Source organism: Urocampus carinirostris, chromosome 16 (assembly GCF_059441175.1).
Source record: "Urocampus carinirostris isolate Australia breed hairy pipefish chromosome 16, RoL_Ucar_1.0, whole genome shotgun sequence".
NCBI lineage: Eukaryota > Metazoa > Chordata > Actinopteri > Syngnathiformes > Syngnathidae > Urocampus > Urocampus carinirostris.
This window is the reverse complement of record NC_142364.1, coordinates 31879399-31903577: the sequence shown is the minus strand read 5'-3', so window position 1 is coordinate 31903577 and position 24179 is coordinate 31879399. Positions and strand designations below refer to the sequence as shown.

Below are 24179 nucleotides of genomic sequence, written 5' to 3'. Positions count from 1 at the left end.
TTTCTGCCTGATCCCCGTTTTCGACCCATTTCTGAACCTGACTACGCCTGTTCTGCCTGCCGCCTGCCTACGATCACTATTACGAACTCGACATCGCCTCTGATCTCCAGCCCTGGTCAAACGGCGTGCCATTCCCGCCTGCCTTCTTCCAATATGGAAGTGTCACCCCCGCCTTGCTCGATCCCGCTCTCCGCCAGTCCTCGGATCCAGCAATCAAGCAAGCCTAACTCTCACTCTTTTTCAATAAAATCTGAGAAACGCATGCAATTGAGTCCTGTGTCCGTTCTGGTCTGTGACACACATGGTGCGTCTTATTCTGTTTTTTTTCTTCTCATGGCGGTAGTGAGGAAAACAGCGAGTTGCTCTCCTCTACAATGTACACGCTCTAAATAAAGAACACAGCAGAGAGGGAAACATTTAAGACAGCTTTTAAGAGAAATAAGTCCATGCTTTTGCCAACCTTATTCATACAACACACTTTAGAGCAAAACGAGAGGTTTGACAGTGCTTTATTCAATGTTTACAATGTAATCACGATATTTAAGCTTTTTTACCCACAAATCAAGTCCTCAATTTATACATCCGAATTGAACAGCGGTGGGCGTTATCTACCAATAATGCTACACTTTTCACTGTATACTTTGAGTCAAATTCAGCATTGCTGAAGTTTCCTTAAATTCTCTAAGAACGATAACAAGCGAATGCTATTTGGTCCATTACCTAGCAATGACAACAACACAAAGACACGTCTGTGTTGCAATCTGGCACCATTCTGCTCAGTATGGTTGCCCTAGCGCTGTCATCTGGAAATATAGTGCTCATTTTCTATGCAACGCAGACCTAATTTGCACTTTTTTTTTTCCGGTGCAGTAGTAAATATGTGCTTAACTTTGAGATTGCCATCTTGAATGGTCACATGTTCTGAAAACAGATGACTAAACAGACGGAGCAGAGCTCCAAATGACACAGCTAAAAACTGCATCAAGTGTGCAGGGGAACGGCGCCAATTTTAAGGCAGTTGTCACCAGGTGTGTGCTGGGCTGAAAAGGTAAAGAATGGATAGGAATTAGCTCATTTTTATGGCTGTTTGAGCCTGCGGCTTGAAATCCAGTGTGGCTTGTACAAAGACAAAATTTAGTTTTGTTCTTAAATTTGAGCATGCAGCTTTCAACAGGTGCGTTCTGCAGTCCGGAATCTTTGGTCATATAAACTATGAACTAATCTAATCGGAGGACCTTTAGAATAAAAAGGAATTTTCTTATTTTGAGGATTTGTACACAGGCCTCTCCTCTCCTGTAACTAGTTCAAAATGAATTAATGCTTTCTCTTTTTATTTTGAGTGTCCAACTTATCATGTTGGTCCTCCGAGCTTGATCCGCTACATGCCTGAGGTTTCTCGATGCTTTTTTGGGTCCTAACTATAGTGACACCACTTTTGTGTGTGCCTTACCAGAGAAATATCAGCTAGCAGTGTATTCAGACCGTCCAAGGGGTCCTGCTGGTTAGAATCCACTGAGCCGTCATTCTGAAAGATGAAAGAGTAAAACAGATGAAAAGAAATGGCAAATGTGGACGTGAATAAGGAAAATGTCAAAGGCGAGTAAGAAAAGGGAATTCATTGCAACTGCAAATAGCCTGTAAACGGATGTTGGGCACTCATCCCTGAACAAAATGGATTTTCAAAGGCTGATTAAGAGTCAGGCTAACAGTTACACACAAAAACAATCACAAACACACGCACATCATTCAGGAGGAGAATCCTGGCATAGGGTGTCTCTGTGTGAACACAGCAGTGGGAAAAAACATATAGAGATTCATTAACACAGCTCAGATAATTATTAGCTGCTCTCTCCCCAGTCTAGAGTAAATTGCACGCATGCGATACCGCAACAGCGCCAACAATATTATTAAGGACTCCTCTCACCCCAGCCACCACCTCTATGGCCTGTTTCCCATCTTGTAGATGCTACAGGTCCCTTAAAACTAGGAGTGACTAATAGGTTCAGGGACTGTTTCTTCCCAAGGGCCATCACCCGCCTAAACAAGCGCGAATTACTGTAAAAAATATACAGTATATCTTCCCATTTGTATTAGAAAACTCTGTATTTTAGAGAAAAAAGGCTATCCATACAGTACCTTATTAAAAGAAAATTGCTCTTTAAGTACAACTTAGGTCAGTCTCTAAGCACTACCTTGTAAATATTTTCGCCTGTTTATCCTGGCATCCTTTGATCTTATTTTCTCTTTTAAGTCTTTACCTCGCTCTGACTTGAAAATCTCAATTTCAAGCACCTCATGACCTTATATTTTGAAAAACCTTACAGATAAGAATGTTTTTGAAGGTGCCTTATAATCACCCAATAGTCCGAAAAATGTGGTATTCTATTCTGTTGACAAGCTGGACGAGTGAAAATGAAACATTATTAGATTTTCTAATGTTTAATTAAATGATCTGCATTTATATAGCGCTTTTCAAGTCAATAAAACTTCCCAAAGCGCTTTACAATGTGCTTCACATTTACCCATTCAACCACACTTACACACCAATAGCAGCCGCTGGGGGCATTAAGGGTTCAGTGTCTTACCCAAGGACACTTCGACATGTAACACGGAGGAGCCGAGATTCGAACTGCGATCTCTTGATCCCAAGACGAGCGGTCTACCTCCTGAGCTACTGCCGCCCTCTAACTCCCCTACCAAAACCAAAAGCAAAGCCCCATCTATTTTTAACCTAATGACTTGACATTGCCACGCTGCCGGCACGTACTTGCAATTCCATTTAAAAGATGGGCTGATCCGAAAAGGACTTTCTGTGGCATGGTATGAAGGCTAGTTTAAAATGACATAAGGGCCACATTTACATTTTCCAATTGGTGTCAAATGGATAACTACAACTGACAAACACTGTTTCTTCTCCAGGGCTATCACCACCCTAAACAAGCGCTCAACTCAGTGAAAATTAAATATATTGCCAATAGTATAAAAATCTTATTTATCGACTCATGTGTGTCCAGCAGATGACACTAAGGCACAATAAATAACCAAGTACTATCAAGAGTAGACCTGGCCCTGCTTTCATCAACTGGGAAAGCGTAGAAAGGGTTTACTCCTTCTTCTCCACTTCCCGAGAGTGCTCCAGAGGAACAACCTTAAGGAGAAGCTACAGCTCAACCATACGAGCATTTTTATGTAACGCACCATGGCGCTGTAGAAGAAGAAGAAGAATTTACTTTTATTGTCATTCTCCTTAACCATGCACACAGAACGTAATGTCGATACACCTGACCCGTACAGTTGAACTGTAGCGAGCCGATGCAGCCGCAGCCAAACAGGGCGCCACCATTTTAGACCCTGTGTTGTGTTGGGAGTCATTAGGTGACCAAACCCCCCCAATTCCAACCCTTAATGCCGAGCGCCAAGCAGGGAGGCAATGAGTACCAATGTTGTAAGTCTTCGGTATGACTCGGCCGAGGCTTGAACCAGCGACCTCCCAGTCTCGGAGCGGGCACCCTACCATCTAGGCTACCGAGCTAGTAGGTAGGATGCTCTGGAGCAGACAAAAAACGCCAGAAAAAAAAGTGCAAAAAAGCCTTACAGAAAATCCTTAACACGGCCCAAAAGATCAAGGGCTGCCCCCTACCCAGCCTAAAGGATAATGCCAGCTCTCGCTACCTCAGCATAGCTTGACATATCCTGAAGGACTTCTTAGACTCCAGCAACCACTTTTTCGAACAGTTACCATCGTGACGACAGCTCAGATCCCACAAGGCCCGAACAAACAGACTAAGACACACTAGACCACAAGCACACGTGGGACTCAGTTTTAATTGCAATAACCAGGTTGTGTATAGTTTTTGTTTTAAATGTGAATACTTTTAATTAATGGTGAATATTTTATATTCTTCTATTTATTATATCTTATGTTTGTATAATTTTCCAACTAGAGTGCAGCTCTTATTTCCTTGTAGCAACACAACGATAATAAAGGTTATTCTGATTCGGATTTACTGTCTATACAAAAAATAGCATCGCCTGAATTATTTTTTTGTAGAAAATACATATTTCGTAATTCGCTATAAAATGGTGTGGTAAACTAAGTTAGATTCATTATTCAGTATTTTTATTTGTAGCACTGCACCCAAATGAAACAGAACACATAAACAAAACACTGCAAAACAGTTCATTCAACCCAAAGAAATATTTTAAAAGTCTTTACAATAGAAATAGAAAAATCAATAAATCTAATTGGTTTACAATTTGAAAAATATATATGTGTTCTCCAATTCGATGACAACATTAGAGGCAGTCTTTGGAGACACAATCACTTTTCTGGTCAAAATTCGTCAAATTGATGTCAAATTTCAACCCATATTGTTATTTGAGAAAATGAACAAAGAAAAGGGCGCCTTTGGAATTTTTCTGTTATCAGTGTTTCACATACACATCTGCCCACAGGGAAAAGAACAAGCCATTATCCCAGCATGTATCCAACACGTGTGGGTTGAAGTTTCACCACTTTTAAAAATCACTCCTACCTCCATCATATCTATCAGCCACAGCAGCCTTTCCTACCAGGAGAATTGGAGATTAGATGCTTATAGTAGTAGAGAAAAAAAACACTTTTTATATCTATCATTTGAACATTAAAGTAGTGACACATGGCAATGCAACACAACTTTTGATCATAAAGACATTTTTCATAAAACAAACGCACCCCCTCTACGAAAAAAAAAAAAAAAACACATAAAAAATATATAAATAACAAATGATAATGTGCATATTAGGTTTGGGCAATTATCAAAGTTTTTCATTGGGATTAATCGCACGAGCATATGGAGTAAACGTTTCTGTCCGAAGTTGCTATTTGTATTGTGGGTAGACCTAAGACATGCATCTGCTCTGAAAGGCTCGACTGAAACCACATGTCCGTTTTGATTGTTCCGTTATTGTTGCCGCAAAAGTAAATCTGCGAATTATTAAAGTGGGTGAGTCGTTTGAGGTGCCCTTAAAAAGTTGGAAGTGAAATATTTTATCTATTAAGTCTCATCTCATCTCATTATCAGCTGCACCGCTTATCCTCAGTAGGGTCGCGGGGATGCTGGAGCCCATCCCAGCAATCATCAGGCAGTGGGCAGGGGACACCCTGGACTGGTTGCCAGCCAATCGCAGGGCACACGGGGACAGACAACTCACTCGCTCAGTCACACCTAGGGACGATTTGGACCGGCCAATTCACCTGAAATGCATGTTTTTGGAATGTGGGAGGAAACCGGAGTGCCCGGAGGAAACCCACGCAAGCACGGGGAGAACATACAAACTCTGCACAGTAAGGCCGGGAGCTGGATTTGAACCCACTCAGGAGGTTCCCACGACCTCAGAACTGTGCCGCACACGCGCTAACCACTGCGCCGCCGTGGCATCTATTAAGTATTTGTTAAAAATGCCCAGCTGAGTTCAACGAGCCCTTATGCTTTATTTTCCAATTGTGCTTATCTGATTGTATCTTACTTTTATCAGGCCTGTTGGGGGGAACAAAATACCAAAACTATGTTAAAAGAAAACCTTATTCAACCGCGTCTGAGAAATGCATGCAAATAATGTGTTACTCTGCTGCCATCTCCTCGCTTAAAGTCATGCTTGAAGCCTTAAGTTTTCAAATCCAATAATTCACCTTTAAAGAAGACAATTGATCAATGTTACTAAATCTTTTTTGTTCAAACTAATTTTTAATCTTGTCAATGTGTTTACATTTTTAAGACTTTCGAAAATTGGATTTAGGATATTGTAATGCCAATCAAGGCCTTAATATTAGAATAATGAATTAAATGCCTTTTATGACTTTTTAAGCTTGCCCACTCCTGGTATAGACACATATTGCTACGGCCCCCTACAGCTGCATAGTTTTCAGTTCTTGTTACATCACATGTTTTCGGATCACGTGACTATTCTAAGTGGCAATGAGCACATAAATACTGCTGTGCCAAAATAAAACGCAAATTAGAGCAGCGTCGCATAGAATATGAGCACTTTATTTCTAGATAACAGCGCCAGGGCCACCATACTGTGGAGAATAGTGCCAGATTGCAACACAGGTGTGTCTTTTTGTGTTGTTGTCATTGGTGATTTCTGCGGTAATGGACCCAATTTTATTCCCTTGTTATCTTTCCTCGAGGCTTAAAAGAAACTACAGCGGCCTGAAAATAACTCAAGGAAGTGTCGTGCTTTTCGTAGGTAACTTCCACAGCCATTCCAAATCAGATGTTAAAATTGAGGACTTTTTGGGTCAAAAGTTGAAACATCCTGAGTACATTGTAAATATTGAATAAGGTACTGTCAAACCTCTTGTTTTGCCACTGTTATGTATTATATGATTTATGTTGGTAAAAACATCAACACATTTCTCCTCAAGAAGGGCGTCATAAATGTTTCCAGACATCCAGACTTGCGGTTTTCCTCAGTTCTGCCATGAAAAAAAATGGATTAGCCGAATATATCTAAAGCCGCAGTGTTCAACTTATAGCAAAGAAGTAGCGACTTGTGGTCAGAATTTACTTAGATTCACTCACCCGGCCCCTGTGAGAGTGGGTTTCTATCATGTGGCCTCTAAACTAAAATAAGTTTGACACACCTGGTCTGGACACATATCTCTCCCCTGCCCCCCACCACACATTGTCCTACTCAGTAAAAAAAAAAACTCTCACCCTGGCGGAGCTAAGTGTGGATGTGTTTGTCACGAAGCTTGCCGAAGACGAGGTGAGCGTGTCGGGGAATGACACCATGGATTGCGTGTCTGGCTGCAGGGTAGATGCTCCTGCCGTGCCTTGTCGTGCCTTGAGTGCCTGAATTTCGCGGCGCAACACTAGACCGTCAAAACGTTCCAGGTCCTGTGGGGTGACCAGGCCACGCACTTCCGACAGCAGAGAGAACTGTTAAAATAAAAAACAGAGTGGATTTGGTTAATCTCAGGTATGAAAAAAGGTCGTGGTTAGAAAGGTACACTGTACAATTCAACAAATTATTGAGCCCTGTCGACCCACAATGTCGTCTAGTGATCTTCAGTGATGTTTTTGACAATGATGATCTATATATACTGTATATTGGGATGAGTCAGCAGACCAGCACCTGGACCTGATACATGACATAATTTCCATTGATCAGCCAGCTGAAATGGGAAGCTGCGTCGTACTGTCATGGACTTTTTGAACAATTTTACATACTATTAATGTTTTTTATTTATGTTCACTACATTTGGGTATTGTTACCCACTGTAACATCTATTGCTGCCTGGTCATCCTGGAAGGGGGATTGCTACTTGTTTCAGATGAGGGTATGGTTTATTTATTTTATTTTTTTTTTTTTTAACATTATTCAGCCAGTATCAACCTTCAACATGATATCTACCGGAAATCATTTTGTCACGCGAAGCTATCGACGTGACTCGTCGCCTTTGATCGGCGCCGGGTTTTTAGACCCAACTGCTGTGTTGGGAGTCATTAGGTGACCAAACCCCCCAATTCCAACCCTTAATGCGCCAAGCAGGGAGGCAATGGGTACCAATGTTGTAAGTCTTAGGTATGACTCGGCCGAGGCTTGAACCAGCGACCTCCCAGTCTCGGAGCGGGCGCCCTACCATCTAGGCTATCGAGCTGGTAATTGTGGCCTGTGCAGTCCTATGAGGCATTTTGTGATGAAGGGGTACACAAAAAATGTAACTTGACTTGATATATTATATATAATATACAAAAAGTGAGTACACCCCTCACATTTATGCAGATATTTTATTATAATCTTTAATAAAACATCACTGAAGAAACTCAATAAATAGAAGTGTGTAAACAAAGACCGTGGCTTACTGGAAATATATCCTCTAGTCTGATGAGACAAAGATTAATTTGTTTTGCTCAGATGGTGTAAAGCAGTGTGTGGCTGCACCTAGGTGAGGTTACAAACATGTTTGTGTTGGGCATAAAGTCAAGCATTGTGTTGCCAATGGGTGCAACTGGAATTGGGGAGTTGCATTTTATTAAGGGAAACACATACTCAAGTTTGAACAATGAAGAACTGGAGCAGACAAAGATCTCGCTACCTCCAGAAACTGGGTCACAGGGCAGTGTTCCAGCATGACAATGACCCCAAGCAAACCTCCAAGACAGTGATTTTCAACCACTGTGCCGCGACACACTAGTGTGCCGTGAGAGATCGTCAGGTGTGCCGTGAGAAATTATCCAATGTCACTTTTTAAAATGTAAAATTTTATAAAACATTTATGAATCATTTTGCAAATATTATGTCAGTGTCAAGTGTCTGTGCTGTAAAAACTGGGGGTATTATAAATTATATTGTAATTAAACATACTGTTCAGTGTCATTTTATAACATTTTTGGTTAGTGGTGTGCCGCCAAATTTTTCCAATGTATAAAACATGCCCTGGCTCAAACAAGGTTGAAATACACTGCTCTAAGATGACCACGGCTTTTCTAAAGGAGCTAAGGTTAAGGGGATGTCTACAGCCTTAAATCCAATAGAACACATTTGGGGCCTCCTCAAGCGCAAGGTGGAAGAAGCACAAGATCTTGAATATCCCCCACCTCAGCCATGTTGTCATGGAGGAGTGAAAGAGCATTCCAGTGGAAATGTATGAGGCTCAGGTGAAATCCATGGCCAGGAGGATGAAAGTGGTTCTGCAAAATCATGGTGGCCACACAAAATATTGAACTTTAACTAAAGGATGTACTTTTGGTAACTTTTGTTACCAACTGTCTTTCATTGTGTCAGCCATCTCCAGGCAGTGGGCAGGGGACACCCTGAACTGGTTGCCAGCCAATCGCAGGGCACACAGGGACAGACGCTCATTCACACCTTGGGACAATTTGGACCGGCCCATTCACCTGAAATGCATGTTTTTGGAACGTGGGAGGAAACCGGAGTGCCCGGAGGAAACCCACGCAAGCACGGGGAGAACATACAAACTCCACACAGGAAGTCTGGAGCTGGATTTGAACCCACGACAGGTTCCCATGACATGAACTGTGCCGCACAAGCGCTAACCACTGCGACGCCGTGCTGCCCTATATATAAACACACTAGGGACGTGGGGGCACCATTTCTTGTGTCTTGGGCAAGTACAGCCTGGTGGCGCCCATCCCTCACCAGGCCAACATCTCATCTCATCTCATCTCATCTCATCAGCCGTACCGCTTATCCTCATTAGGGTCGCGGGGGGGCTGGAGCCCATCCCAGCCATCTACGGGCAGTGGGCAGGGGACACCCTGAACTGGTTGCCAGCCAATCGCAGGGCACACAGGGACAGACAACTCATTCGCTCATTCACACCTATGGACAATTTGGACCGGCCAATTCACCTGAAATGCATGTTTTTGGAACGTGGGAGGAAACCGGAGTGCCCGGAGGAAACCTACGCAAGCACGGGGAGAACATACAAACTCCGCACAGGAAGTCTGGAGCTGGATTTGAACCCACAACAGGTTCCCATGACATGAACTGTGCCGCACAAGCGCTAACCACTGCGACGCCGTGCTGCCCTATATATAAACACACTAGGGACGTGGGGGCACCATTTCTTGTGTCTTGGGCAAGTACAGCCTGGTGGCGCCCATCCCTCACCAGGCCAACATATTTTTCTATAATGTAAACATTATCAGCTTGTTGGCAAACTGGCAGCAACTTAAGGATCCTGGTGATCTGTGCAAAACTTTAAAGTGTTACCCTTCAAAAGAGACAAAAACCGTCCATATCAATCAAATAGTTCAAGAACAGCATTCAATATGTTTTGGATTGGGATTTCACAGTAATCATTTTCTGCATGTAGTTGTTATCTAGTAAGAAAAAAAACACATAATATTAAAGCCAAGGATGTGGACATTACAGTTATGTGCCAGAAATGTGTAAATCTTTAGCATATTTGACATGAAACAAAAAATACTGAGAAAGAAAAAGTTTGAAGTCTTACCTAAAAATGTATTTTTGGACTATAAAATTAAGACAATGTCAGTCAGATTCTTCAAACGTCTTGTGTGAGGTCAAAAGGGAAAGGGTAGTGTCCTATATCAGTGGTATCAATAAATCTCTCTTCCAATTGGTCGAACCTTGACTGTGAGAATTGTACACGTGTTACACTTGTACCTAGTCTCCCCTATGTAAAAAATAACTAAACTGGTGGTGAGCTTTTAATGGCTCCTGAATCATAGTTTGGACACAATTCTTATCAAGCTTTACATACTTAAAACACAAACAACAACAACAAACACATTTTCCTGTGTGGGTACCGTTTCTTTTTTTTGGTCTCCCTTATTTTAATGAAGTATTAAACACCTTGTCTCTCACCTTTGCTTGAGTGTTGAGAAGCTCGAAAAGAGCCATAACCAATTGCTCAACGCCGATATGTCCATCTCGGTACTCTTCCAAGTAGTATCCCATCGTCTGCCGCTCTGACTCAGTCAGAAGGTGACGAGCTTGCTCTTCTAGCATTGCTCTGGACTGGTTTACCAGGCTGGACAAGGTCACCTGGGATCCGGCCACACCCTTGTAAAATCCATACTGAAAAGACACACAAAATATGAACAGCCATAAATCTATATGACACAAGAATTTCGATTCACGATATTAATTTGGAGCCAACATTTTCCTTGGCATACGAGTCACAAGCATTCTCAGAGGCTTCCAGTAGAGACCACTCAGACGCTCGCTCCCAGCAACAACTTGTCCCAAAACAAGAGGAACTGACAACTGAGGAGTTGAAAGAACTACAGACGATGCAGTGTAAGTAGGTGTTGCAAAAGATCAGCCGCAAAGGGCATGTGCCAGAGAAGCTGACGTCTACATAGGACATGGGTCGACAATCTGATACATAGTTAGATACATAGATACATACATAGATAGATAAATACTTTATTCATCGCTGTAGGGAAATTCACATTCCCAGCAGTATCCTCATGTTAAAAAATAAACTAAAATAACAGATATAGTATTACTATTATATAGATATAGTATATAGTCTTATATAGAAAAAAAACTGTAGAGATATAGTATTTACAAGCTGAGCGTTACTTTTTCATACTAATTAGCGCAAAGTGTGTAGGAGAAAATGTAGGTTCGATAATCTTTTAAGTCTTCTTTCGTGATTGAATTAAGTACATCGGGAACCAGCCATGAGGGGGAGCCTTTTATTTCGTCATCCCAAAAGAACTCAGAGAACTCCAGACATAACAATGCTTTTATAGCTTCAGTTTGAGTACAACCCAAAAGGCGGCCCTAGTCCTCAGTAATCAACACGGACATGTTGTTCGTACCCTTATTAGGACATGTTGTTCGCCTCAGTTTGCTCAGAGAGTCCTTGAAGAAAGGCCTTGCAGGTCTCATGCCCTTTTTGGGAAACTCGACTATCTTGTCAAGGATCTTCTCGAATGATGTCAACATTCCAATGTAAGCAGTTCTTTCTACATTTCTAAATGTATGCAACTCTATTCTACAAATGCAAGTCTATTTTCCACAACAAGTGCACTCAGTTTCATATATATTTCTAAAATAACAACTAAGCATGTCATTACTATGTTGTTACTGTTATTATCAGGTTAACTATTGGAAGAAGTGTTAAATGGACTCAGTCAACCACTCAAGCAGCCATGTAAGGCGCTAACCTGCTTATTGGGGGTATAAGAGGTTCAGTGTCTTACCCAAGGACGCTTCGACAAGTAACATGGAGGAGCCGGGATTCGAACTGCGATCTCTTGATCCCAAGACGAGCGCTCTCCCTCCTGAGCCATTGCCGCCCGATAAATCTTTAATCTTTAAATTTTCCTTCAAAAGAGCTTTACAAAAGTAAAAGCTTTGCGAGTCCGAATGAAAGGACAACAGAATGTGAAAAGTAGAAACTGAAACAGGCAAGGGAAAAAAAAAAAAAGAAAATAGTTGTTTTTGTGTATGTGGATTTAAATTTACTGCAAACTTAAAATTAGGGTTACTATGAACGCTTCCGTATCACCAACAATCTCTCGTGCTCTGTTACTCTTCTTGCACCACGCATGGACCTTTGTTTCAGGGTCGTCCTTCATGCTAAGTGCTCATAATAAGCTCACATTTTATTTTGTTAATATCACCTTATTTATCTTCTTACTGTATTTGCATGTCTATTTACTACATTAATGTGTTTTAGTGATCGGCAGTGTTTTATTGCCATTTAGAGTTGAACTTTAATGCTTTTGGGAGGTCAGGAATGGATCAATTGGTTTTCAATCACTTTATATTGTGAAATTTTGCTTGCGACATGAACAATGAATAAAGCTCATATGTAGAGGTACCACAGTGCTGTTGATGGCAGGTTGTAAGAAGACAAATAATGCATAAAAAAATGCACTTCCTGCTTTTGAAAGGGATGATGTTAGATGAAAGAAAAAGAGGCTGGTTGAGAGACTCATAGGTGAAGAGGGGTTGTGAAAACAAAAGCAGAGAATTGATTAGAGTGGATACAAATATAGCAAGATAATAAATTATTCCCACTCATAATTAAAACCCAAGTGTATAAATTATCGTCCCACCTTCTGCTGTCCTCACATCAGCCACTGTCATTTGTTGATGCTAAAACTGAACACTACAGCGAGGCAGATTAAGGGTTGTTCAAGCGTGGGCTGAACCTTCTTTTCATCTATTTATTTTTGGCCACCAGAGCTTTAAAAGGTGCCATTGCTATGTGTCCGTCAAAATTGTGATAATTTGTCAGGAACAGCCAGTAAATGATCTGTTCTGTTGCCACGTACAAACGTCTTGGATGGCATAAATTGATAAAGCGCCTCACTCTACCCAGTGTTCCTACACCTTAAGGCAAGTTAAATCCCAGACTTTTTGGACCGTTTTAATGTCTTTTGCAATTAACTTGAAGACCAAGTCGGAAAAAAAACGCAATAGAAAAAAAAAACAAAAAAAAAAACAACATCAGTTCGAGGCATTTTTAAGCATAGGTTTATATATATATATATATATATATATATATATATATATATATATATGGTTAGCGCGTGTGCGGCACAGTTCATGTCATGGGAACCTGTCGTGGGTTCAAATCCAGCTCCAGAGTTTGTATGTTCTCCCCGTGCTTGCGTAGGTTTCCTCCGGGCACTCCGGTTTCCTCCCACATTCCAAAAACATGCATTTCAGGTGAATTGGCCGGTCCAAATTGTCCCTAGGTGTGAATGAGCGAATGAGTTGTCTGTCCCTGTGTGCCCTGCGATTGGCTGGCAACCAGTTCAGGGTGTCCCCTGCCCACTGCCCGGAGATGGCTGGGATGGGCTCCAGCCCCCCCGCGACCCTAATGAGGATAAGCGGTACGGCTGATGAGATGAGATGAGATATATATATATATATATATATATATATGTATATATATATATATATATATATATATATATATATAAAATAATAATAATGATAATAATTTCCTTGTATTGTCATTCTGTGTAACAATGTACACAGAACGAAATGTCGATTGCACCTGACCCGTTGTAGCGAGCCGATGCAGCCGCAGCCAACAGAGGGCGCCGCCGACCACTTTTTAAGTCTTAGGAATGACTCGGCCGGGGCGCGAACCACCGACCTCCCAGTCTCAAAGCGGGCGCCTTACCATCTAGGCTACTGAACTGGTATATATATATAGAGAGAGAGAGAGATAGATAGATATAGATATATATCTATATATATGAACAAACAAATATAAATCTCGAGGTGTTCACATTTTCGAGACTTTCGATAAATGAATTTAAGACATTTTAATGTCAAATAAGGCTCTATTTTTAGACTAATGAATTCAATGCCTTTTTAAGACTTCAAAGATCCACGGGAACCCTGCTACCTCAACATAGGTTCCTGCATCGGGTCAGGTGCAATCGACATTTCGTTCTGTGTACATTGTTACACAGAATGACAATACAAGGAAATTATTATTATTATTATTATTATTGTATTGAGACACCACGAAATGGTGCTAAAAATAGATTTCAAATGAATTCAAAATGTACCATAAATTCCAGACTACAGAGCGCACCTGATTAAAAGCTGCATGCTCAAATTTAAGAACTAAACTTAATTTTGCCACTGGACAAGCCACACTGTAGTTTAAGCCCCAGGCCATAAAAATAAACACGCACATCTTAACGCAATTCTTACATTTTAAGCCTGGCGCTTAACTGGCGCCAACTGCCTGGGGAATTTGGCATTGATGCCTTTGGCTGCAGAACGTAGTGTTGTTGTCAATGGTAGTTGCAACGGAACCAGACCAATTTGGATTTGCTTGTTATCGTTCCTCTGGGATTAAAGGAAACTTCGACAACCTGATCAGGAAGGAGTAGTGAAGCGTTTTTGATGGATAACTTCAACTGCTGTTAAATTTGAAAGTATAAACTGAGGACTTGATTTGTGGGTAAAAAGTAGAAATATTGTCAGAATTAAGTACTGTGAAACCTCTTGTTTTTCTCCTTTTATGTATTATGGTCACAACCGTAACAAGCAGTGGACCCAAATGCTAACATTTCACACAATGCTTTAATAAGGGATCTGGGAAGTCAGGGTGAGAGGAAAAGACAGCGATCTGGTGCTCGCTGGGCAGGAGGAGCAGGAAGCCCTCACGGCTGGTGACAGGTGGCAAGTTGGGTAGCCGGGACAGGAGAACGATGCGTGGTCGAGGATCAAAGGCAAGTCAGGTAGCCGGGACAGGAGAGCAAAGCGTGGTCGGGGATCGGAAGCAAGTCTGGTAACCGGGACAGGGGAACAAAGCAAGTAACCGGAGGTGATCGGGAAGCCAGGGACAGGGGATCAATACAGGAAACAGGGGACAGAATCAGGCAGGATGCAGGAACAGAGTCAAAAAGTGCTTGCTTTGCATGTGCGGAGGTTTGCTGAAGGACTGACAAAGAGAATGAAGTGCTTAAACAGGGAGAAGGGTAATTAGGAAACGAGTGGTTGCCGGAGCTGAAAGAGTGAGCGCAGGTGAGGGCAGTTACCGGGGAAGTGACAGAATCGTGACAATCATTTAAATATTGTTGGGAAATATATGTACCCACTTCTCTGAAAGGGTGTCATAAATGTTTCTTGATGTACCCACGGTGATTTGTATTTAGAGCTTATGCGTTGAGGGAAAGAGCAGCTCGACGTTTTCCTCTGTGCTGTCACGGAAAAAAAAAAATATGCCACACCATATTTGATGCTGCAGTGTTTAAACTGTAGCAAAAACATAGTGGCTTGTTGTCCATTGAGAATTTTTGTGATTAAGGGATATACAAATAAACATGACTTGACTTGTCCGAATTTATGGTAATTCACTGCCAGTCCAGTTAAAATCAGAGTCACTGTCACTCAAATCAAAATAAATCTTGGATGCCAGTGGATGTCATTTGCAGTGATTGAGTTGGCAGAAACATGGACTAGTTTCTCTGGAAGGGTGTCATAAATGTTTCCAGACCTCACCATGGTGATTTGTACTAAGAGCGCATACGATGTGGAAAAGAGCAGCTCGCTGTTTTCTTAAGAACTGCCTCGAAAATTAAAAAAAAGAATACGCCTTATTTGAAGCTGCAGTGTTTACAACATGGCAAAAAATGAGCTTATTGTAGTCCAGAATCTATAACACTTACCTGTAGTGTTTGAGTCCTAAAGTTTATTATCCATTGATGGTATTTTGGCTTGGCAACTGCAAACTGCAATCACAAGCAATTTCAGGGCCACTATGAATTTTTTATCTTTCTTCTTCATTTGCATGCATCATTTATTGGATTGACTTTGGAAGACAACACAAAACTTCAAAGTCAGAGGATCTTTCATTAGTCAGAAACGTGAGGATGAATCAGACTCTGATTTAGCTCTCAAACCTCTCCACATCCTCAATCATTGGTCTGTGTTAGGGGAAGTAACTGTCCAGTGTCTGCTAGCGCTAGCTTCTCTTTAATGACCAAGGTGAACTCGGGCGATACCTTGCCTGAATTCTAATCATGACGCTCACCTTCCAGATATTCTCTCTTCCATTGCAACAAGGGCATGAGCGAGTTAACATATGGGCCAACACAATGAATGTGAGCACCCAGTTTGACTATCACTTTATAAAAGGGAATTTAGGTTTGAAATAACTAAGAGTCACACATTAAACTGCAGTAATGATGTAGTTGCAGGGGTGGGTAAACTACAAAGATGGTAAGTATGACAAAATATCTAAGAGTATGTCGAAGTGTCCTTGTGCAAGACACTGAATCCCTAATTCCCTCAATAAGCAGGTAGGCGCCTTGCATGACTGACTCCCTATTGGTGTGTGAGTGTGTGTGTGTGAATGGGTAAGTGTGAAGCACATTGTAAAGCGCTCTGGGGGGTCTTCATTGACTTGAAAAGCGCTATATAAATACCATTTACCATTTAACAGTTAATTGAAATATTAGTCATAATTTTGAAAAAGAAAAACGGGTGCCAGCATTGTCACCATTGTCCCTTTGTGTGTCTATTATGAAGTTGGTTTGTTGGTTGGATTCATTAACCACTAAGGTTGTAGGGTCACCATTTCCTGTGGTGTGTCTTGGGGAAGTACAGCCTGGTTGTGCCATTCTCTCTACAGGCCAGCATACAACAGAAATACTACAAAACTATGTATCAAATTAAGTCCTTAAAAAGAGACCTCTAATACAATATTTTGCTTTGATTTTAAAAAAGAAAAAATAAATATTCCAAGGATGCTAGAACATACTACTACAAAAATACTACAAAATATTACCACACAGATACTACAAAATCAAAACTACAGTAATATACTCCTGAAATACTCCCTTAGTAATACTACAAAACTATCTGAAGAAATACTGCAAAACCTGATGTCAAATTAAGTGCTTAAAGCAGGGGCATTATATATTATTAGTTGCGATTGCTCCAGCAAGGCACGACTACATTGCCAAGTGCTGCACCACAATTTCCTACTAGAACGGTTGGAAAAATGGATTGGTCTCTCAGGAACCGTCCTCTCGTGGTTCAGATCCTACCTCTCAGATAGGACGCACTGTGTTAAATATGGCGAAATGACATGTGAGCCCTTTAATGTTACCTGTGGTGTTCCGCAGGGTTCAGTGCTTGGCCCCCTTCTTTTCAGCATTTACATGCTTCCATTAGGTGATATTATTCGCAAGTACAATATCAGCTTCCACTGCTATGCAGACGACACTCAACTATATCTTCCGTTGGAGGAATCTCCCACACTAAACTGTGGAAATTTGGAGGTCTGCCTCATTGAGATAAAAGAGTGGATGTCACTCAATTTCTTGCGTCTTAACTCTGAAAAGTCCGAAATGTTAGTCATTGGTCCATCTAAATGCCGTGACTTATTCTCAAAAACTGCTGTGAACATTGACAAATGTCAAATCACACAGTGACTCAGTTAAAAATTTAGGTGTCATATTTGTCCCTGATCTATCCTTTGAAATGCATGTAAAGAAAATTACTAGAACCGCTTTCTTCCATCTTCGTAACATTGCTAGAATCCGTTCAATACTGTCTCAGTCGGATGCGGAAATTATAATTCATGCGTTTGTTACCTCCCGTCTCGATTACTGTAATGCACTACTCTTTGGTCTCCCGAAGTCTAGAATCAAGTCTCTTCAGCTGGTACAAAATGCCGCAGCGAGGCTTTTAACTAGGACAAAAAAGTACGATCACATAACACCGATTTTGGCTAACCTGCATTGGCTCCCAGTTAGCCTTAGATGTGATTTCAAGGTTCTCTTAGTATTATACAAAATCATACATGGACTTACTCCCTCTTATCTTTCAGATCTGATGTGCCCCTATGTCCTGGTCCGAAGCCTACGATCTGATAGTGCCGGTCTTCTGGTGATCCCAAGAGCAAAGAAGTGTTCTGCTGGTTCGAGAGCGTTCTCCATCCGGGCACCGGTGCTGTGGAATGCTCTTCCCCCTGAGATCCGATCTGCAACCTCAGTGGAAATGTTTAAATCTAAGCTTAAAACTCACTTCTACTCCATAGCATATGAATAACCTACTCTTCTCGTCGGCTGAAAAGTAGTCTGTGTAATATACTGTAGTGTAATAATCTGTGAAGCCCTTTGAGACTCTTCGTGATTTAGAGCTATACAAATAAAAATGACTTGACTTGACTTGACTTGACTATAAGCACTCGTAGGATAAGCGATACGAGTCTCCAAAAAAAGTCCCCATCCGGAATAATGGGTTTTGAGAATCTCCCATCCGAAATACATGGGACCATACAAATCAATGGGTAGCCATGGCAACCAGGGCTTTCCTGAGGGTAGTCATAGTAATCAGGGACTGTCCAGGGTGGCTTGAGGGGGCCCGACCCACATTACCTTTAACCATGGGTAAATGATGAATTCCAAAAAGTGGATGATAGCAAGAGGATGCTAACAGCTATGCGCGCCGCTAGCAAAGTGTTGGCTGTAAACACTGACGGCAATGGGTTGGGCTGGCGCAACCAGCCCAAGTATAAGCACAAGCTAGCTGTAAACACTGTCGGCAATGCTAACTTCTTCATGCTAAAAAAATTTGGTAATGGCTATATTCTAACAACCTCATATTTACAAATTATGCTAATGGCCTCATGTTAATGAGTTATGCTAATGGTTACATGCTAAAAAGTGATGCGGAGTCCCCCCACAGAACCAAATAAAAAATGGCAGAAACATCTCTCTGAGTTAAAAACTTTATGCTAACCGATAATGCTAACAACCGGGGTTATATATACATGCCGTGATCATCTTCCAGATCAATCACAACTCTTACAATTGCCGCGGGAAATGTCTAGTTTTTATTACATTCTGAAAAATACAGGGATACTACAACAGAAATACAACTCCAGTAATTCTACATAAATACGGGAGAAATACTACAAAAACACTACTGGGGCAATATTACAAAAATACTGCAAAACTACTACAAAACTTACTATCAAATTAAGTGCTTAAAACAGTCACCTGATATGTATTTTTTGTTTTATCCTGAGAAGAAAATAACCCAAATTGCTACCAGAAATGCTACAAAAACTACTAAATACATCCATCTTTTATATGCAATGCTTAACAGGTAGTGGGCAGGGGAAACCCTGAATACTACTACAATAATACTACAATACAAAAATATAATGGTACAGAAATACTAATACTACTAGAGAAATACTACAAAAAATTTACAAAAATACTACCACAGAAATACGATAAAAATCTAACGACACTAGTACTCCAAAAACAAAAGAAAATAGCTGAAAAATACAACAGAAATACTACAAGTAAAAAATTATCACATTAAATTCTTAAAACAGTTACTTAATACTGTATATTATTCTGCTTTAATTTTGAGTGTTTCAAAACCAATTTGGGGCTGAAACACCCAAAAAACATAAAAAAAGAAATATAGCATGTAGATTTCTGTATGTTAACTTTTCATAATTGACAAAAATTGAACAGGTTCAGTGTCAAGACCAGAACAGAAAGGGACCCAAATGCGTAACGTGTAACGTAAGTGTATTGAAATAAAGAGGAAAGTCAGCGTCAGCGATCCAGTGCTCGCTGGACGCGGGAAGCAAGCCGCTCACGAAATCGTAGCGTGTTCTGAATGCGGAAGTAGATCTTCCGAAGCGGGAGATCGTAGCGTAGTTAGATGGAAAAACAGGTCGTTAGCCGCGACGGGAGATCAGAACGTGGTTGGGGTCAAAAAACGGGTCGTTAGCCGGGATGGGAGATCAAAACGTGGTCGGAGTCAAAAAACGGGTCATAGCAGGAGATAAACGGGGAAATCAGAAACGGACGAGTAGAAAATGGGTGACAAAAACTGGACAGACGGGAGTCAGAGTAAAAAATGCTTGCCTTGTGAAAACAGAGATTCACTGACGGACTGACAACAGGCGAGTGTAAAGACTGAGCTTAAATAGGATGGGGTATCAATCAGGTAACCAGCAGCATCTGGCGCCAAACGAGCGGGCACAGATGAGTGTAATGAGTTATCAGGACACTTAGGACCCTGGTCAAATTTGAACCCAATCCAGCCTGCAACTCAAAAAGTCTCTTGCTATGCTGTTGGCCTTTTTTGGCACTTGAAAGAGCAGAGAACAATTTCCACATTGAAAGGCAGTAATGATACAGCGCTTGAGAGGATATTGCTTGCAACACAACATCTTGCAGTTATCCGGAAAATGTAGCTCATTTGCTAGGTATCTCATCCTTCTGAGGTCATTCTAAAGTTGAGTTCTTCAAACGTCAGATAAACCAGCGGCTCCTATTATCACGGTGAACAACAAACCCCAACAGTCAACCTCAGATCGATATCAGAGAAAATCCAATAAAGCCAGATGAACAGTGACCCACATAAGACCTGACCTACTACATGCACAATAGACGGGCTAAAATACAGTGCTTGTAATCAAGTAAGTTGAAGACTGTCCCTTATCCTTTTCCAGTTTTCAATCACACTGCCAACCTTGCAGTTCACAGGATTTTCCACAATTTTTCAAATGATAGCTCACAATACCTTATCTAATGGCTCTATGTGGAACAACAGGTCAAGAGCTGGCAGAGGTGCCTGGCCCAAAATGTAAAAACACCTTTAATTTAATGTAGAAGACAATTACTTTTTAAATGAAAAAACAAAACCTTGAGGAGCAATCTAGATAATGAACATACAAAATTGAGTGCCAGAGAAAAGTAATGTTCAAATAAAACTGACAATATAAAAGCTTTATATGGTGCGAAGGATTTGCGGTCTCCAAAACTGTTGAGGTCAACATCCTACAGAAAGACGATTTTTCTTTTCTGTTGAAATGGCTTATTTCTACTTACAAAGTCAATAATTAATACTCTGGAATCAGAACCAATGGAATCCTGTTTTCTTTTTCAAAAATCAAATACGTACAGTATCTGTATTGTGTCAAGTCAGCTTACTACAGCTAAAGTAATATCCGATTTGACTGGCATCCAATCAGTTAAATGCCCTTTGCTTTCTGTTCTGAAGTTGAGTGGGAAGGACACATGTGTAGAATAGATGGCTAGCTGAGCTTTATTAACCATTGAGTTTAATGTCTATTTGTGGACTCTTTATTATAGCGTTGGGTTGCAAATATTTATTTTTCAAAATTTGATTTTGAATCATACAACACTAAATGTATGATTTCACAGGCCCAATTCATTGTGTGTCTTCGTGGTTTTTTTTAAATTACGTTTTGATGGTAAAATATCGTCTAATTATTCTCTGATTTACATTTAAAATATTCAAAACAAACAGTAATACAAGGGAAATAATGTTTCTTTAACAATTAATTTTGCATATTAATTTAGCTGAATTAATTTCCTCAATTCAAATTATTTTCACCACATATTTAGGATTTAGGTTGCAATGAATGGTTAAGGGATCCATGAACCATGTGAGGGTGTCTGGCTAAGGTTTCCAACCAGTGTTTGGCCCTGAAACTAAAGTTTTAAAGCGTTCCTAGGTTTTCTGCCTAAGGTCTATAACAAGGATTTGACCCTGAAACTAGTGAAAATTTCGTCTGCTTTAATCCTTGAGATTGTTCTTTCAGTTACTACCCACAAATTGTAACTATAGGTGTAAGTGGGAATGTAGATCCAGAAAATTTAAAAAGGCCGGAGGAAACATAGCAAGGTGACAGCAGTGAACAAATGTGTGGAAGTTGCAATTGAATCTGTTTTTGAAAAATTACACACGGCTCACAACAACTATAGCTCATGTCTGCTGGTTTAAAAGTAGGTTGTTGCGATGACCTTCAATCCTTGCCGTGATTGGTCAAAACAATAGTTGGGTGCAAATTTCAGTGGAGTCTTCCAAGATAAATATTGCATAGTACTCCCTGAAATGAAGCGCAATATTCAACTCGCTATTGCCACTTTAGAAATATTTTGAGTCGGAACCCAATTTTATTGCCTAATTCTCATCTCTATTTAGAACAAAACTGCTGAAACATCTGAATTAGGACTAGTGGTTTTTAAAGGGGCACTGAGTAATATTTTACCACTAAATATTGCTGTATTTTGTACTGCAACCTAAAATAAGTCTAAAGTGACCAAACCGTACCATTTTTCTTTTCATTCTTTTGCCAAGCCAGCTCCCTATAAGTAAGCCTCATTATATGGAAAATAAATAAAAGTTTCTCAACCTAAGAGTATGTAACAACAATGAAATTTTATATGATCGTTTATGTAGTTTTTTTTTATTATTAAAATCAAAATTGTCCAAAAACATTTTACTGGTAGAAAGCTCTATATAATACGCACTGTCCCTTTAAGAAATATGTTAACTGTGATTTTGTTTTTAATCAAATTAGATTGCTTCAAACCCTCCTTCTTATATATAAAAATTATAAATAAACACTTCCAAAAGTCACTTTAAAGGTGGTGTTCTGCTTGTAACTTTAAAACCGTATACTTGCTGACGCCATCCTCTGTCTGAAATCAGTCTCTGTCAAGCTGCTTTTTTTGCTAGTACAAGTACCGTATTTTCCGCACTATAAGGCGCACCTAAAAGCCTTTATTTTTTTCAAAAGCTGACCATGCGCCTTATAATACAGTGCGCCTTATTTATGGATCAATATTAAATCGCAAAGTTTTCCAACTAACTTGTACCCGCCGACTAGATTTTCCCCCGAACGCCAAGTAGTACGCGGTGGATGCTGGGATTTATTTACCGGCGTTTCATTGGCTAACCAATGTGTCAATCATCATTTGAATCGATCACTATTGGCTAAAGTTATTCGGAGGTCAAGAGGCGGATCCTTTTTATAATTTACAGGCTGCCATTGGCTTAAACGGCAAACAAAGCCTGCAATTGGCCGAAAAAGATGTGTCAATAATCAGTTGAATCGATCACTATTGGCTAAAGTTATTCGGAGGTCAAGGGGCGGATCCTTTTTAGCATTTACAGGCTGCCATTGGCTTAAACGGCGAAACAAAGCCTGCAATTGGCCGAAAAAGATGAATGCGTATAGCATGTGGCTGACGGCATAGAGAAAGCATTTTTTTCTATTCTGTATTTGTAAATATTGTATTCTCCTGGATTTACTACCCTCACGGATATAAGAGGACATTGCCTGCACATTATTATGAACACAACGACTTCGGTGAGCTATTCCGGGTTTTATATTGTCCCTGTATCTTGTTTCAGACTGAACTCGATGTTTCTGTGATAAGCGGTGCAGATAAAGGATGGAATGGAGTGTCTATTTTTAAATTAAACTCAATTCCAAGTGTTTATTGTCATATGCACAGTAAAGTTGCGAGCGGAAAAGAAAATAGATACTAAGGAATGGTTATCATTTCTTGAATCCCAAGACTTAAACCTTCCGAATGATGGAACGATGCATTTGGGTGACATCTTACGGACACCGCACGAGTTCTCGACACGTATTTGCGTCTTTGCAAGCTTTCGGAATGTTAAGGGGGTAATAAGTTGGACTGAACTATCTGACTGTTTTGTCCACGTTCCCATTGTAGCGCCTTATAATCCGGTGCGTCTTATGTATGTCAAAAATAGGACCAAAAACTATTTTTTCAGGGTGCGCCCTATAACCCGGTGCGCCTTATAGTGCGGAAAATACGGTACATGACTGATGCCGCGCAAGAATAAATTAAATAAATGGGTTGGCATATAGACTGTATTTGAAACAGTCCTTTTCTCACTTTCACCATTTTCATCGTAGATTAGGGGTGTGAATTCACTCTATAAATTCCCTCCGCCCACCACCTCCTTACTTCCAGCCTAATGCATGCTGTAGCCTGAACACCGATGATAAAAGTAAAATGAAAGCAGATAGGGGCAGTGAGGAATTTTTTTTAAACTCATATGTGCATTGTTAACACATACGTATAAGAGAAACTATTTCATTTTAAACTTTTTAAGGACAACTCAAATTACGCACGACACCTTTGGAAATCTAGATATTGTTATTCTGAAAAAATGATTTGTTTAATTAATACATTATTAATCCCTAATCTGAAATTTCAAATATGAAAAGAATAAAAGAGTTTAACACATGTAAATATTTTGTAAGGGTTCTCAGTTGAAAAAACTAATTAAAATAAAGAAACAAACATAAACTTATCAATAAATAAGCTTACAGTATTTTCTAGACGATATGGCTCACAGGACTGTAAGGTGCACTAGATTATATA

General features: G+C 40.4%; 1 protein-coding gene across 7 annotated transcripts in view; it reads right to left on the bottom strand.

The window, feature by feature from the left end:
- whrna (whirlin a) overlaps positions 1 to 24179 on the bottom strand; it is a 220340-nt gene that overhangs the window by 31254 nt on the left and 164907 nt on the right. For all 7 annotated transcript variants that reach the window (XM_088355838.1, XM_088355841.1, XM_088355844.1 and 4 more), the window contains 3 exons: positions 10345 to 10557; positions 6702 to 6926; positions 1451 to 1525 (listed from right to left, as the gene is read on the bottom strand). In XM_088355838.1, coding sequence (XP_088211964.1) covers positions 1451 to 1525; positions 6702 to 6926; positions 10345 to 10557 — 513 coding nt within the window. The remainder of the gene's footprint in view (positions 1 to 1450; positions 1526 to 6701; positions 6927 to 10344; positions 10558 to 24179) is intronic.